At 43.7% G+C, this 14,435-nt stretch overlaps 1 protein-coding gene across 1 annotated transcript in view; it reads left to right on the top strand.

Moving 5' to 3' along the window:
* The window catches only part of stan (Protocadherin-like wing polarity protein stan), a 55,628-nt gene that overhangs the window by 21,766 nt on the left and 19,427 nt on the right, over positions 1–14,435 (top strand). The window contains exons 8-18 of the mRNA XM_084578693.1: positions 13–217; positions 1,519–1,628; positions 2,372–2,536; positions 5,298–5,452; positions 6,541–6,707; positions 7,191–7,337; positions 8,001–8,102; positions 8,447–8,609; positions 12,850–13,112; positions 13,336–13,519; positions 13,621–13,722. Of these exons, the coding sequence (XP_084434819.1) occupies positions 13–217; positions 1,519–1,628; positions 2,372–2,536; positions 5,298–5,452; positions 6,541–6,707; positions 7,191–7,337; positions 8,001–8,102; positions 8,447–8,609; positions 12,850–13,112; positions 13,336–13,519; positions 13,621–13,722 (1,763 nt within the window). The remainder of the gene's footprint in view (positions 1–12; positions 218–1,518; positions 1,629–2,371; positions 2,537–5,297; positions 5,453–6,540; positions 6,708–7,190; positions 7,338–8,000; positions 8,103–8,446; positions 8,610–12,849; positions 13,113–13,335; positions 13,520–13,620; positions 13,723–14,435) is intronic.

Here is a 14,435-nt window from a genome sequence, read left to right as displayed (position 1 = left end):
TGCATGGTGCAGTTTTGCCACTCAGAAACGAGATGGACTGCTGCTCTACAATGGACGCTACAATGACATGCATGACTTTGTGGCCCTAGAAGTGGTGCAGGGGAGTGTTGTGTTCTCCTTCTCGACGGGTGTCAACATGAGTCAGGTGTCGGTCGCTGTGCCCACTGAGGTCAGCAACGGCCAGTGGCACCAAGTTGAGGTCAGCTACTACAACCGGGTAAGCCTATTTCCTACGTTTTGTCTTCACTCTTTTTCAATGCCTTCGACTAATCTTTATTCTTGTCATTGTCATTTTGTTGTGTACTAGCATGAAAAGGTACCATGAGCAGGTCTACTTGGTGAGTTGGCATCATAGAACACTGTGGTTGAGTTTGATTAAGACAGAGTGGAAGGATACTAGTATAAGGTGGCGTGCAACTACTCTTACTGATTTGTTCAATGATAAGCGCAGTCTAAATGCCATGGCCTTACTGACCACACCTTGTCTTGTAATATTTTCTGTGTTTACTTGTATCTAATGCAATAACTTTTTATATTGAATTTGAAGGTGTGGCTTTTCTGATGTCACTGCTGTGCCATCTTTCTGTGCACCATTGATTTGCTTTGGTACTGATAGTAGGCTTTGTTCTGCGATGCAATGGCTCCAACTAGTAACTGGGGTCAGCATACTCCTGCCTGCCTTCAAGCTTGAAGTTCTCTTAAAGTTCTTTGTGACTGTAAGCTCAGTAGCAAACCAGTGACCTGGAAACTTTGGCCAAGACCGAGATTATAGAAGACCATAACAGCACCTGCCTAGTTGTGAAACTACAATAACAGTGCGTTCAAGACCATGAAAAAAAAAGTCATTGCTGCTGAAGCTAAAGTAGCGAATCTGATTGGCATTGAGGACAGCCCCCCCACCCCCTCCTTGTGGGATGTGGAAAATAGTAGAGAAATATCAGTTAATGGTATCAAATGGATGTTCTGAAATTAGCGTTCAGCCATTTTCAACATGGTTCACTGCGCCCACTTTAGTTTTGGCTTCATTTATTTATTCTGGTCAGTATTTGAGGACATCCTTTTTGTTAGCTTCGTGTTTTTCTAGTGTCAGTCAGGTTCAACTTGATTCATTTAAGCACATTTCAGTTGTGGCTGTGTTTATTTCTGGTGCTCAGTATTTGAGGATATTCTTTCTTTGTTGACTTCACTATTTTCCACCGTTAGCTTACAATTCAGGTTGGCTTAGGTTTAAGTTAATACGGTAAGTTCATTGTGAAACAAAGCTCAGGCATCATAGCTTCAGAGCTCTTCTGGCTTTTTTAGCTGAGAAATATTGGTCTGTAACTAATCAAGATTTTAGTAGTATCTAAATAGCTAGTGTTGACTAATGACTAGAAATTTCAGCAGGCGAGAAAATGTTTTCTGTCTTACGCTCTTTTGGGCTTCGGTGCTTTTCAAGTCGCAGAAAGATGCATATGTCTACCCTTCATTCACACTATTGAATTGCAGCTTCATTTTCCTCTATTTTTTGTTTTGCAGACTGTGACACTGTCTGTAGATGGCTGCGATTCTGTACTGGCAACCCGCTTCCAAAACCGCCTGGGCAACTACAACTGTGCAAACAGTACAACACACTATCTCGAAGACAGGTAAGCTGGTGCTCGGAGGCGTGCAGCCCTCCTTTTGTGGCCAGTGCTTGAAGGCCCACTTCGATGAGGCATCGGAGGTAGTCCGCAAGATGTTAAAGTGATGTGTGCGCCAAAAAGCTGCAAAAGTAAAAATCAAAACTCTCTCATGTTCCCCTTCGAAAGTCAGGTTCCTTGCCTTCTAACTCTGGCCACCGAACCTCGATAGTGACGTCAAAAGCCAAGCATCTACTGGTCCATCTCTCTGACTCGTGGGTGAAAGGTGGGCGGAAACCACTAATAGTGCTTCCTTTCACCCGTTGTCGCGCACGGGGAGTCCCTGCTTCGAGACTGTTCTGCATGCTGTGCCATTCCTAAAGCCTTCCTAAAGCCTTCCTACAGACACCATGCCTCCCGCCAAATGCGAAGGAGGAAAGGAATTTGGCTTGCAAGGGTATGGCGGAGGCTAGACGGTCAGGCAGGAGAGTGAAAAACCTCTGAGAGGGAACAGGAGGAGAAAAACACAGCAGAATCGGTTGATTGTGGTGGCTGTTCCAGTGCTTGAGGTTCCAGGGCAATGGTAGCAAGTAGTATGGAAGTGTTGGTATAACAATGCTGTAGACGACATCTTTAGTCGCCCTGGAAATAATTAAACATAAATGGCCTGCTTTTAATTTGCTTTTGTTGCTGCGTGCATCATCTTTGAGCGTGGTCCTGAGTGTTGAAGATGCGACATTAAAAGCCTTTTTATTCTCTGCATTTTACAGGTGTGCTGACGTGATGCAGACCTGCTACCGCTTCCTGGACCTGACTGGGCCGTTGCAGATTGGCGGCTTGCCAGACCTCCCCACACATTTTCCAGTCTCGCAGATGCACTTCGTTGGCTGCATCCGTGACCTCTATGTCGACCACCAGCTTGTTGATTTCAACAAGTAATACTTGCTTGATTATTTTTAATTGAAAATGGCCTTCGGACCTGCCCTTCTGTTTAAATATATTCTTTCTTGAAAACCTTGCTTTGTGCACTTGCTAAGTAATAGGTACAAAGCGATGTCAGTCGCTGTGATTTTTCTTAAATACGAATTGAACTTGGTGTTGCCGTGTTTTGGCGATATGATAATGCTTATAATTATTGAAAGTAGTAACCTCTGTTGCACAATTAGACGTCGAATACATTGTGCTTGCATTTCAGCTCTTTCTTTCTTCTTATGATCATGTACATCAGAAACAACCTTCAAAAGACGTCCATGTTGCTTGATGTGGAGAAAAGAAAAAGGGTAGCTGACAGTTCTGAACTCAAAATTTTGATGTCATATTAGTGTTTGAATGTGAGATAGCTATTTAGCTGGAAACTGTGAGAACTGCCAGTTGTGCCAAGGGCACTAATGGAGTGAAATAAATGTTCGGAATGCAGTGTTTGTGCTGAGAGCCACGTTTGGTGGCCACAGAAGTTTTCAGGCACATAAATGACCAAAAAAAGAAAAAGAAAAAAGCTAAATTGCTGGAAATCCTATGCATGTGGCCACTAAACAGTCCGTCGATCAACGCCTGGCTTCACCTGTAGACAGTAAGGAAGTTCAGATTTCTCGTTATTTCAGTGTTTCAAAAACTGTTCTGTGCACCTGCATGTAGCTGAAATAGTTGGGACGTTGTCCTTATTCTGAAAAGTGCAAAATGGGAAGAAACAAGAGCTAGAACCAACAAAAATTCAGAGCACTTTTGGTTAATCCTTACTTTGTACTTTTGTGCTCCATTAAAGAATAAAACAGAAAGAGCAATGGACTAGTGAAAGGCAAATTACAGTTATGATAGGACTCGTGGCATTAAAAAAAATTAAACAATAAATGTGATTTGTATGAGACCGAAAAGCGTGGCGTGACATGGTTCATAGGGTCACGAAAAGTCGGACACGACTGAATGACTGAACTGAACTGAACTGCAATTTGTATGGTAGCTTATGCGTCAACCTGCACTTCATCTTCTGGGCCCCGCCGGGGTGGCACAGTAGTTAAGGCGCTCAACTACTGTTCCCAAGAATGTGGGATCGAATCCCGGCCTCGGCAGCCGCTTTTCGATGGAGGCGAAAAGCAAGGCACCCGTGTGCTGTGCAATGTCAGTGCACGTTAAAGAACCCCAGGTGGTCGAAATTTTCGGAGTCCTCCACTACGACGTCTCTCATAGCCTGAGTCGCTTTGAGACGTTAAACGCCACAAACCAACTTGACCTTCTGGGCGGGTGCATGTACCAATTGTAATGCCAAACACATTTTGCGATAATGGGCGTCCTAATGTTATTGTGTAAGGTGGTTGTAGGAATCATGTGTGTTTAAGGGGGTTTAGAGGGCTATACGTAAAAAGGTTTAATGGTGATCATTAGGTCATATGTGACCCGTTAATAGTCAGATGTGGCGAGTAATGGGTATTGGTCATTTTTCTTTCATATGATTAATATTATTATTAAAGGGACCCAGTGAAGATATATATATATATATATATATATATGTCCATATTCTATCGGGACAGATCTGTAGCTCTGGTCATTGTGAGTAATCAAGTTAAGCTTAAAAGCTCTACTCACTCTACTCTCTAACTTAGACCCTATAACTCTCAAATAATTTTTAATAATTGCTCCTCGCAACCACTTGCAACCAATTAGAACAGCATCTCACTTCGCATATTTAGCCAGCTTTCTGCCTTAGTAAGTATCACTTCCTGGTCCCTTTAATTTGTCGCATGCTTTACAGATGCTTTGAAACTTCTAAATTTGGCCATGACCCTGTTGAAGTGGAACATGAATAAGAATGGGTCGCGTAGCTTTACATCACAACACCGTTTCGTCCAGACAAACAACACTAGATGTCAGAGCATTGCAAGCATAACAACCATTGCTGTGAAAATCTTGCGTACTTGTAAAGCTGCTCACTTCTCTGAGCAGTCTGTAACGTGTGCATGCTTTGCCCTATTATATCATTGCCTATTATAGTGCCCCCCCTCCATCAATTCTTGATTTGCTAAGTGCTCTTTCTTGAAAGCAGTGTTCTGAGTCTGGCGTCCAATTAGCTCGTGCAATGACAGGTTTAATTTTTCTGTGTTCTTGTGAGCAGCTATGATGTTGACAGCAGTGCCAACAAACCAGTATGAACAGCTGGTTATGTGGTTATGTGTAGCAGGCTAATTATATGGAAGAGCTGGTTATGACCTTGCGAGTGTTCACTTTGTACAGTCAGGGACAAAAGTTTGCGGGCTGCAGATTTGTGGAAAATCATCTATTTCTTTGTTGCCTCGCTACTTTGTCATCTGATATTTTTTTCTCTGAATGGGGCAAGCATGGCCCTTCATGATCCAGCAATTTCATTCTCCACATTTGCCCAACTGCACAGAAATAAATATTTTTCCTTGAGCTTGCGTCCCGCAAACTTTTGTTCCTGACTGTACATTGGGATAGTTCTGACCAAACTGCAGTCAGAGTCCGCTTAAGTTTTTAGTAGCCATAATAAGACTATTAGTCAGGTGGAGGCGCATGCAGGTGACAATGACAGCAAGGTATCTACAGTTTGTGATGGTCTAATTTGTTACAATTTGGATTCTATAAGTGGAACTTCAGATAATTCAGGCTGATATAGCATGGCTCATCCAGATCCAACCAAAAGAAGTCTGCCGTACTCCAAGTTCATTTGTTTTGCGCGCACTGCAGATTTGTCGCCAACAACTCGACAACGGCCGGCTGTCACGAGAAGCGCGGGTTCTGCCACACTAGACCATGCCAGAATGGCGGAACATGCTCCGAAGGATGGAACACGTACATCTGCAGCTGTCCACTGGGATTTGGAGGACGAGACTGCAGTGAAGGTGAGTGTATCTCTTATTCAAGTACTGCATCCTGCTCAGGAAATGTTTGTCTATCTTACCACGCCATTATTCGTTATTCAGACTATTCCTCCTAATTGAAGTAGATTTGCAATCAAGCCGTAGTTACTCGTTGACATCCATCCAAGTGTGTACCCTTTGTAGCTACATGCGCCTGTGACTGGGTGTAGGTATGCAGTGAAAGTGAACGAGTAGGTACAACACATGCGCAGACTATCAACTGAGTTTCATTTGCAGAAAAGGTAGCTTTATAGCCTTCATACAAGTGATCTCATAGTACCTTCACCCTTCAAGCATGAAGAAAATATTTTTTCCTCCCTTTTTTTTTTTTTTTCTTTTTTTTTTTTACTTTTTCTATTTCATGGGCTTTTCTACAGACTGTGAAGGCTACGTAGCTGCCTTTTTTTGTGTGTGAATAACATTCAGTTGATAGTCTGCATACGCACTGTGTCTCCTTCACTTTGCCTCCATTTTTCACATGGCTAGGGTACGAATCCACACCAATTGGTCCAGTTTTTCGCTCTTACTATAATGACCTTGGCCCCATTTTGTCTGACTTAACTATTTTACCGCTGTTTTACTGAAATGGTGGCCTATGGTAGAGCACATGCCTCATGTTTGGAAGGTGCTGTGCTCGATCCTTGGTGCTTCTGGGGACCCACTGGTTTTCCATTGGGTTATTCAAGTGCTGCCCGCATATTGGCTCTAATGCGCGATTGCCATTTGTATGGTGCATGTCATGACTAGTCATTGGTGGCATGAAGCCACCAATTGATCTCGAGTAACGTGCACCTCGGGCAGTCAGTGGCGGTGCATGACTGCAAATATACTGGGCACCTTCAGCCATGAACAGATTTGTACAGATGTGTTCCCTGCTCTCCTGCAGACCGATTTCGTTCGTTTTGGATGCTGCGAATTTTGGAAAATTACGAATATTTTCACAAGCCCGTGAGATCCTTATCATCGAGATTATATCGTGTCTTTAACAATATTCTCTGCATTGCAGGTTTAAACTCCGTGGCCTTTGCAGCTGTTATGACTTAATTATAAAAACTGACACTTACTCGCAGGTGTGGAACCGGTCCGCCGGTTTGATGGCGACGGCTTCCTGGTCTTCAACCCTCTGTTACGCCCGATTCAGTTTCCCTGGTCGTTGGGGCTCACATTCCGCACAAGGGCAACTGTGGGACTCCTCATCCATGTCCACGTAGGGCAGAGCTCGGAAATGTCGCTTCACGTATGTAGACTTTTCATAATGACTACCTACATAAATAAAGACCTCAGTCACATATGTGAGGTCAAAATATACTTATTGCTTTTCTCTCTTTCTTGTTTTTTTCCTCTTTTTCATCTTTTCTTTTCCAATTTTTTCTTATATTCCCTTTACTCCTCTGTTCTTTCTTTCTACATGCAATTCTACTTGTCTTTCTACCTTCCTTTCACTCTTACTCATCTCTTTAGACTCTTATTGTGCCATCATGTTCCGATTAAGCTCGTTTTGTACCACTACCAGTGCTAGATCATGCTGCAGTATCAGTTTAGTCTCACAAAAGGTGTCAAAGGTCAGTGTTGCTAATATATTTAGGCAGAAGATCGAAAGAGATGGCTTTACCACTCCTTGACTTGTGATTTAATTCTGTGGTTCAGTTTCCCACACACTATGCAGTGTCAGTGTTTTCTTTCGCCGTGACCCTCTGTTTTTCGCTTACTTGTTATGCAGGTGGAAGGCGGCCATCTCAAGTACACCATTGATGGCGAGAGTGTCTCTTTGGAGGACATTCGGGTCAACGACGGCAGATGGCACAATGTGGCCGTCAAGTGGATGGTGGGCGATGTGTGGCTCAGCCTGGACTATGGCCAGTATGAGGTGCGTTCAGACCAGAGATGCATTGGCGCATGTTCTTAGCTAGAGATGGACTCGTGAGGTCTGTTCTTTGCACTCTTTGATCAGAAATTCACTAAAGTGCCAGTGCTTTGCGTTCACTTATGGATTCATAACCAATATCTCTATAATGTTCGATCCTGTATCGCTTCCCAAGACAATTTGTTTGTAACAAGGCAGTTTGTAAGCTACTAGATGCACTTGCATAACTCTGCCACAGTAAATAAGACACGGATCGTAATAGTGAGCTTAAATGTTCAAAGCTCGCTCTATATGTTGGAGCCACCTTTTCTGAAGTTGTTGTGCCTAAGAGAGTGCGTCAAAGTTAACCTTCTAGTATTATAGCGTTTCTGAGATGGAGGAAAAAGGAGTAGTTTTACAGAAAAGGATTACGGAACAGAGAGGCGTCCTTGTGCTGATCCCCGGGTGGTTGAAATTACTCTAGCCTTCCACTATGGCACCTCGCTCTCTTTCTGCTTTCACTCATGCCGACAGAAAAGCGTGACAGATCCTGCACCTTTCCTTTCTTATAAACCAATTTCAGTTTTCAATATTGATGTAAAAAATGGTTGTTTAGAAAGTTCTCGGCCATTCTAAAACAGCCGAAACTACTATATAGCAAACGTTGGTGCTGCCTGGACAATGCAGGTATCCAAGGAGTTTGCAGCTGCTATTCAGGGACTGTACGTGGGCAAGGTTTCTCTCGGAGGGCTTGAAGAAGGTGGTGCTAATTTCTACGGCTGCATTCAGGTAACGACTGGATTCTCTGCTCTAAAAAAATATAGTAAGTTTTAATGATATGGCATATATGGTTTAGTGGCATTTTTATCTATTTGTGATAGTAGTGAAACACCCCGTATGTATCGCATGATGTGACTGTGTCAGCGAGCACTGCTTTTGTTTAGCTGAGTACTGCATATTTGAACTAAAATTCACACTTTTTTTTTTTCATTTCTCCGTCTTTTCTTGACGGTGGACGAGAGACAGCTGTATAGGCTTATTTGCCCAAGGAAACCTTCCTGACCGCAACCTTACTGTGTGTCAGATTTGGTTTTGGGCCTGTCCGTGACCCTTGCATGATTAAAATGACACAGGACGTGCGCATTGGCACAAGCAAGGAAGCCTGGCTGCGTCCCGTGATGGAGCAGAACGTCCGTGACGGCTGTCACGTGCCGGACCCCTGCCTTTCAAGCCCCTGCCCCCAGCACAGCACGTGCGTGGACACCTGGGAGGAATTCGAGTGCCGCTGTGATGCAGGTGACCTCACCGCTCTTTCTCTCTCCTGTGTCTCGCGAACGTCGTCGTCTGCTCCCTTTGCTGACAAACCTCTTATGAGGAATTTGCCAAGCTCTATTGGCGAGGTGTTCCCTTGTCATGGCTTTCTTGACCGCTCATTGCATCATGATTGCTTTTTATGCTGTAGAGTTGGTTAATGACCACTTGCAAATTAAGTGACCAATCTTCATAGTCATGGAGTATAATTCATGGCAGCTCAGTGTTAGTAAGTAGGTTAGAAGGAGTAGCTTACTTGTAGCAAAGGTAGTAGAACTTCTAGGAGGTGTGCTTGCTGAAATGCTCCGGCGAATAGAAAAGTCTGTGCAGAATGATTGCTATGGATTTGCTGTGTGTGTACTTGAGAAGGTAACCTCTTCATGTGATTATCTTCTGTCAAACTTTTTTTTTTCTCTCTTAAAGATGTGCCCGGTAATATTGAAATATGAGGATGAATATACATTTACATGACAATGTAATATAAATTTGGATCCCAGCTTAGTGCTTCTTCCTTTGCATCCACTTACAGTAAGCTCCACATATTTTTAGTCCTACCGCAGTGGTGCAGTGTAAGATGCCAGACTACTGTGCCGGATTACCTAGGTTGGATCACGACCGCCGGTGGCTTCATTTCGATGGAGGCGAAGAAGTGGCGTCCGTGTGCTGTGCGATATCAGTGCACATTAAAGATTCCCAGGTGGTCGAAATTACTCCCTAGCCCTCCACTACGGCTCCTCTTTCTCTCGTTCCACTTTCACTCCTACCTTCCTCCTCTTATGGCGTGGTTTAGGTGTCCATAGAACAAGTCTGACAGATACTGCGTCTTTCCCTTCTTGTGATCCAACTAATTTATTATTATTATTATTATTATTATTATTATTATTATTATTATTATTATTATTATTATTATTATTATTATTTATTATTATTATTATTATTATTATTATTATTATTATTATTATTATTATTATTATTATTATTATTATTATTATTATTATTCAGTTTTCAGGCCCATTTTACAATTTGAGCTTTTATTTAATTTGAACGTTTTTCTATTTGAACGTTTTTCTGGTCTCTTCAAGGCCAAATGAATGAGAGTTCACTATGTTCAGCAGTGATATGATAGCTTTACCAGGTTTTTTTTTTTTATAACGTTGTTTTTTGCCTCAGGGCATAATGGGAATATCTAAAAATAAAGGGGGTATTAAATGAAAGAAAAAAGGTTAGCTGTTCAAATAAAGTTCAAGAGAGAGCGATGATAAGGCCCTTGAGTCCATGCGATGTATGAAGATGGGTTGTTCGGCGAAAGACCCACTGCCGTCAGGTGCCGACGAATCCTTGTCGGCTTCAGTTCCGGGCAAACCCACAACAAGTGGTGAATATCTGCTTCGTGATCTGGTGACTTGCAGACAGGACATCCGGAACGATAATATAAATGTCGATATTGCGGCCATGTTCGTGTCACCACAGGTGTGAGGGCAACCCCGACCCTGATCCTCCGTAGCGCAACCTCCTCAGCGCTGGTAAGACCGCTGGGGAGGGTTATCGCACACGGTGGGACAAGAGCACGTGTGCGGCGCCGGAGGTGCTCCTTTCTTATGAGAAGCAGAGTGGCATCATCCATAGTGAGGAAGCGTGTCAATGATGAAGGTAGAGTCGCCTGGCGGGTTGCAGAATCTGCAGAGGTTTGAGAACTGAGCCACTCAATTCGAATGGTTTGCGAGATGCGAGCCGCCAGACGATGTATATTCTAGCAGATTTCTGGGCTGCGACTGGCGCGTCGGAGTTTACCAGGTTTTATGCAGGTACTTCCTATACAAAAATCTGCCATACGGAATCCTTTATAAAATTTATATTGGATTTTCCAGTACAGTACACACTTCTGTGCAATTCTAGTTTAACTTTATTTGAAAATACCACGTGAATTCTAAACAGTGTTCACTATTTTTTAATTTTCCATATTTTTTTACTGGTCAGATTTTCTATATTTAAAGCCATTTTTTCCCAGATACATATTCGGTTTGTATTAAAAAATTTTATTATTCGCACACCTCTAGTAAAATTATTTATTAGTGCCGTTACCAACAGTGTCGATGCAATGTTTCAAGAAGATTTAAGGATCAGGAAGCTTACTACTTGAACTGAATGCCTAACTTTGCTGCTTTCACAGCCCTAAATAAAAATTAAAAAAAGACAGGTTCAGCATTACTGTGCCATTTAACTTTTGTTCTTGACAACAACCCATTTTAGCGCTTTTTCGCGTGCTGTACAACGTCAGTGCATGTTAAAGAACACCAGATGGTCGAAATTCCCGAAGCCTTCGACTGCGTCATCTCTCGTAGCCTGAGTCACTTTGGGACGTTAAACCTCATTAGGCAACTAAACCAAACCACTTATTCTCGCCGCATTAATGCTTGACTAGCAACAAGAGACCTGCTTATTGCGTGAAAAACTGAATTTTAAAATTTTGTCCACTGCTCAGTTCAAACTCATATCATCATCCTGAAAAGGACTCTATGACCATTGTTTACAAGGAAAATGAAAAATGGCTTAGCTCTGCTATGCCTGGATATACGTAGCGAAAAGCAGTGACTACCTTGGGATCAGAAGAAGTTAATTTCTCCAGTCTTCTGTGCCGCTTGCCAGAGCTAAACTCTCCTTGGCTTCCATGTCGAGCGCGTCTAAGTTCACCGACGTTCTATAATTCGTTTACAAGAAAGGAAAGGCGCATCATCTGTCACTCGCAGAAGGCAAGAAGCGCCGCCCGGCGGTGTTGGAGTGCACTCGTTCCCGCTTGGTCCTCGTAGCTGACGGCGGATGGGTGACGTCACATCCTTGATGTCACCCTAATTGAGTGACTTAACTATTTTAGTCATTGGTACTTTCAAATTGTGTGCCAATTGCAGTATCCATCACTCGCGAAATCCCGGTATCATCCTCACGGTAGACAAGCGAAATTATGAACAGCGTTTCACGAACTGGGGCATGGCACAGCGGTAAAGCATTTGGCTGGGGATCCAAGGGACAGAGGTTTGATTCCCGGATGCAGACTAATTTTATTTTGTAATGAGGAGTCATTAAGCATTGCTAGGCAATGCTGGCAGAGCTTGGCGAGGGGGCTGCGCAGCTGGCCTTGGCTGTGACGTCACTCGGTCCGACCCTCGTAGTGAAGATTTTCGCTTCAAAATCGCACCTTAACCTAGCCTTGGGTATCTGCGTTAAAAAGTTTTGTCTTAATGCACAGCTTGCCAAAATAACCTGGCCTGACGATCTTGGTAATTTCATTGTTCATCTCTGTCTAGCTCGTAGAGGCTTCATATTCAGTGAAAGTAGAATAATAGTAATAATAATAATAATAATTGTTTCACAGGACAGTAAAGGCACAGTATCTGTTACATTTGTTCTATGGACACCTGAACCACGCCCTAAGGGAAGGGAGGAAGGTGGGAGTGAAAGTGGATAGAGAGATGAGGTGCCGTAGTGGAGGGCTGCAGAATAATTTTGAAATTTTGATTGTTTCGCCTCCATCAAAACAATCATTAACACTTCTTTTTGGGCGAGTTGGTTCATTTTTGGAAAACTTTGAAAGAGCGCAAACACACACGACCACTAAGGACAAGAGACGAGACACAAGCGCCGACTGTCAACTGCCAAAATAACAGTTGACGGTCGGCGTTTGTGTCTCGTCTCTTGTCCTTAGTGGTCGTGTGTGTTTGCGCTCTTTCAAAGTTTTCCATCAAAACATGTAGCATATATTTATGATTGGGATGTGCAGTAACCTATTAATACAGACCAACTTTGGCTTGTCTTTTGCGTTCATTTAAGATGCAGATAGAGGGCAGTGTGGATTAAGGGACAGGAATGGACGATATCCGGGCTAAAATAACGTAGTAGAAATGGACATGGGTAGGACATACTATGTACGGAAGGGTCGGCCAGTATCTTACAGAATGGTGGCAGAAGGGAGGCAAAGAAAAGGGTGAAAATAGTCCACATAGTTCAACATTTAACGTAAAAAGCATCAGCCTTCTATCAGACACGAGATTCAAGACATGAGATCATTGGTAGCCATACAACTTAGATTGAAGGGATGGTGTTGTCAACGATAAGTAAAACGGACACGCAAAAGAAGCAGCATTTCAGAGGTGCTGGAGCAATCGAATACGCAAAAGCAAGGAACAAGCTTTGTGGCCATATCATTAAATTTGCTTGCTCCTCACCACAGGTTATGTTGGCGAGCAGTGCACAGCTTCATGCAGCCTGGACCCGTGCGAGGCTGAGGCCAAGTGTCTGGTGTCCGAGAGGGACCCCGGTGGCTTCCGGTGCCAGTGCGGGGAGGACCGCTGGGGCCGCTACTGCGAAGAAGCGAGCACGCAGCCATGCCCCTTCAACTGGTGGGGCTACCCTGTGTGTGGTCCCTGCCACTGCCCGGTCGAGCGCGGTTACCACGCCGACTGCAACAAGACCACGGGCGAATGCTACTGCGAGGTGAGCCGAACTCTGCCTTCTGGATGCCTCCCCAACGTTGTCAGAGATATCTGTTTCGAACGGTTTACTACAGCCTGAGATGAGCCACTAGGGGTTTTGAGAATGACTTCATTGACCTCTTCAGTGGTCAATGAACCAATCTTTTTATTTTTCTCCCATTGTTTTGCTTATTTTGTAGCCCACCCTAACAGATGTCCTCCATTCTTTTATCTCTCTCCCGCAGGAGAACCACTACCAGCCAGAGGACAGTGATGTGTGCTATCCGTGTGACTGCTACGCCAATGGATCCTACAGTAACCGTTGTCACCCAGTGACGGGGCAGTGCCGCTGCCGGCCAGGGGTCATAGGAAGGCAGTGTGACGCCTGCTCCAACCGCTTTGCCGAGGTCACGCTTCGCGGTTGCGAAGGTTGGTTCTCAGCTCTTGAAGCGACACAAGCGACCGGTTTGAACTTTGCAGTCAGCTGACGCATGCGATTTTTCTCTCTCTCTCTATACTGCTCTTGACAGTTATCTATGACGGTTGCCCGAGGTCATTCAGCGAACGAGTGTGGTGGGAGCGAGCCCTTTTCAACCAGGAAATGTCACGAAGTTGTCCCAAGGGATCCCAGGGTAAGCTGAAGTCTTTTCTTTGCGTGCAAATCTTCTCCTTTAGCCTTACAAACCTCTTGCAGTGACTCTTAAGTAAACTTTGTGCAAGTGAATACACTCTGTTGAATCCTGCTCATAACAGTTTGACAATTTGGCTTATTTGCTTGAGTAACTAGACAGTTTTCTGTCATGGCCATAAGCAGCACAGTGAAAATAAGAGCAGCTGCAAATGTCATAGCGTGTAATCTCTTTGATTACTGCTGCATCTCAGTGAGTGAAGAATGAATGATCATACCATTAACAGCTGTGTAGAGTACACTGGATTGCTAAAGGCAACCAGATAATGGGAAAACGAGGAATTCTTTTCTGTTCAAAGCTGACTAAACAAGGCACAAATACTCTGGCAGAGTCATCGAAGTAATTTTTTTCTTTGCTATCACCTCTGTACGCAAAACAGCATGACACACATTGCGTTTCTGCATTAATCTACTGAGCTGAGTAGACAGCCAAGAATCACTGCAGGTTATCTATGTCGTGTAACACATAGCTGCGTGCTGAAAGGAATCAAAATTGAGACTGTTTCGTTGTATGCATTCAGCCTAGCTGGCTGGATGTCTCTTGCCTTGTGATGTTTGTCTGGCATTCGGCTCCTTCTCACTATGAATTTTATATTTTTGTTCCACATTTTGAAATTTTTAGTTGAAAATTCCTTGTTGCCACCCGCTGAACTCGTC

This window comes from Amblyomma maculatum, chromosome 9, assembly GCF_055883805.1.
Source record: "Amblyomma maculatum isolate TAMU_Amacu chromosome 9, ASM5588380v1, whole genome shotgun sequence".
Lineage (NCBI taxonomy): Eukaryota > Metazoa > Arthropoda > Arachnida > Ixodida > Ixodidae > Amblyomma > Amblyomma maculatum.
Note: the sequence above shows the minus strand (reverse complement) of the source record. Positions and strands in the feature narration are given on the sequence as shown.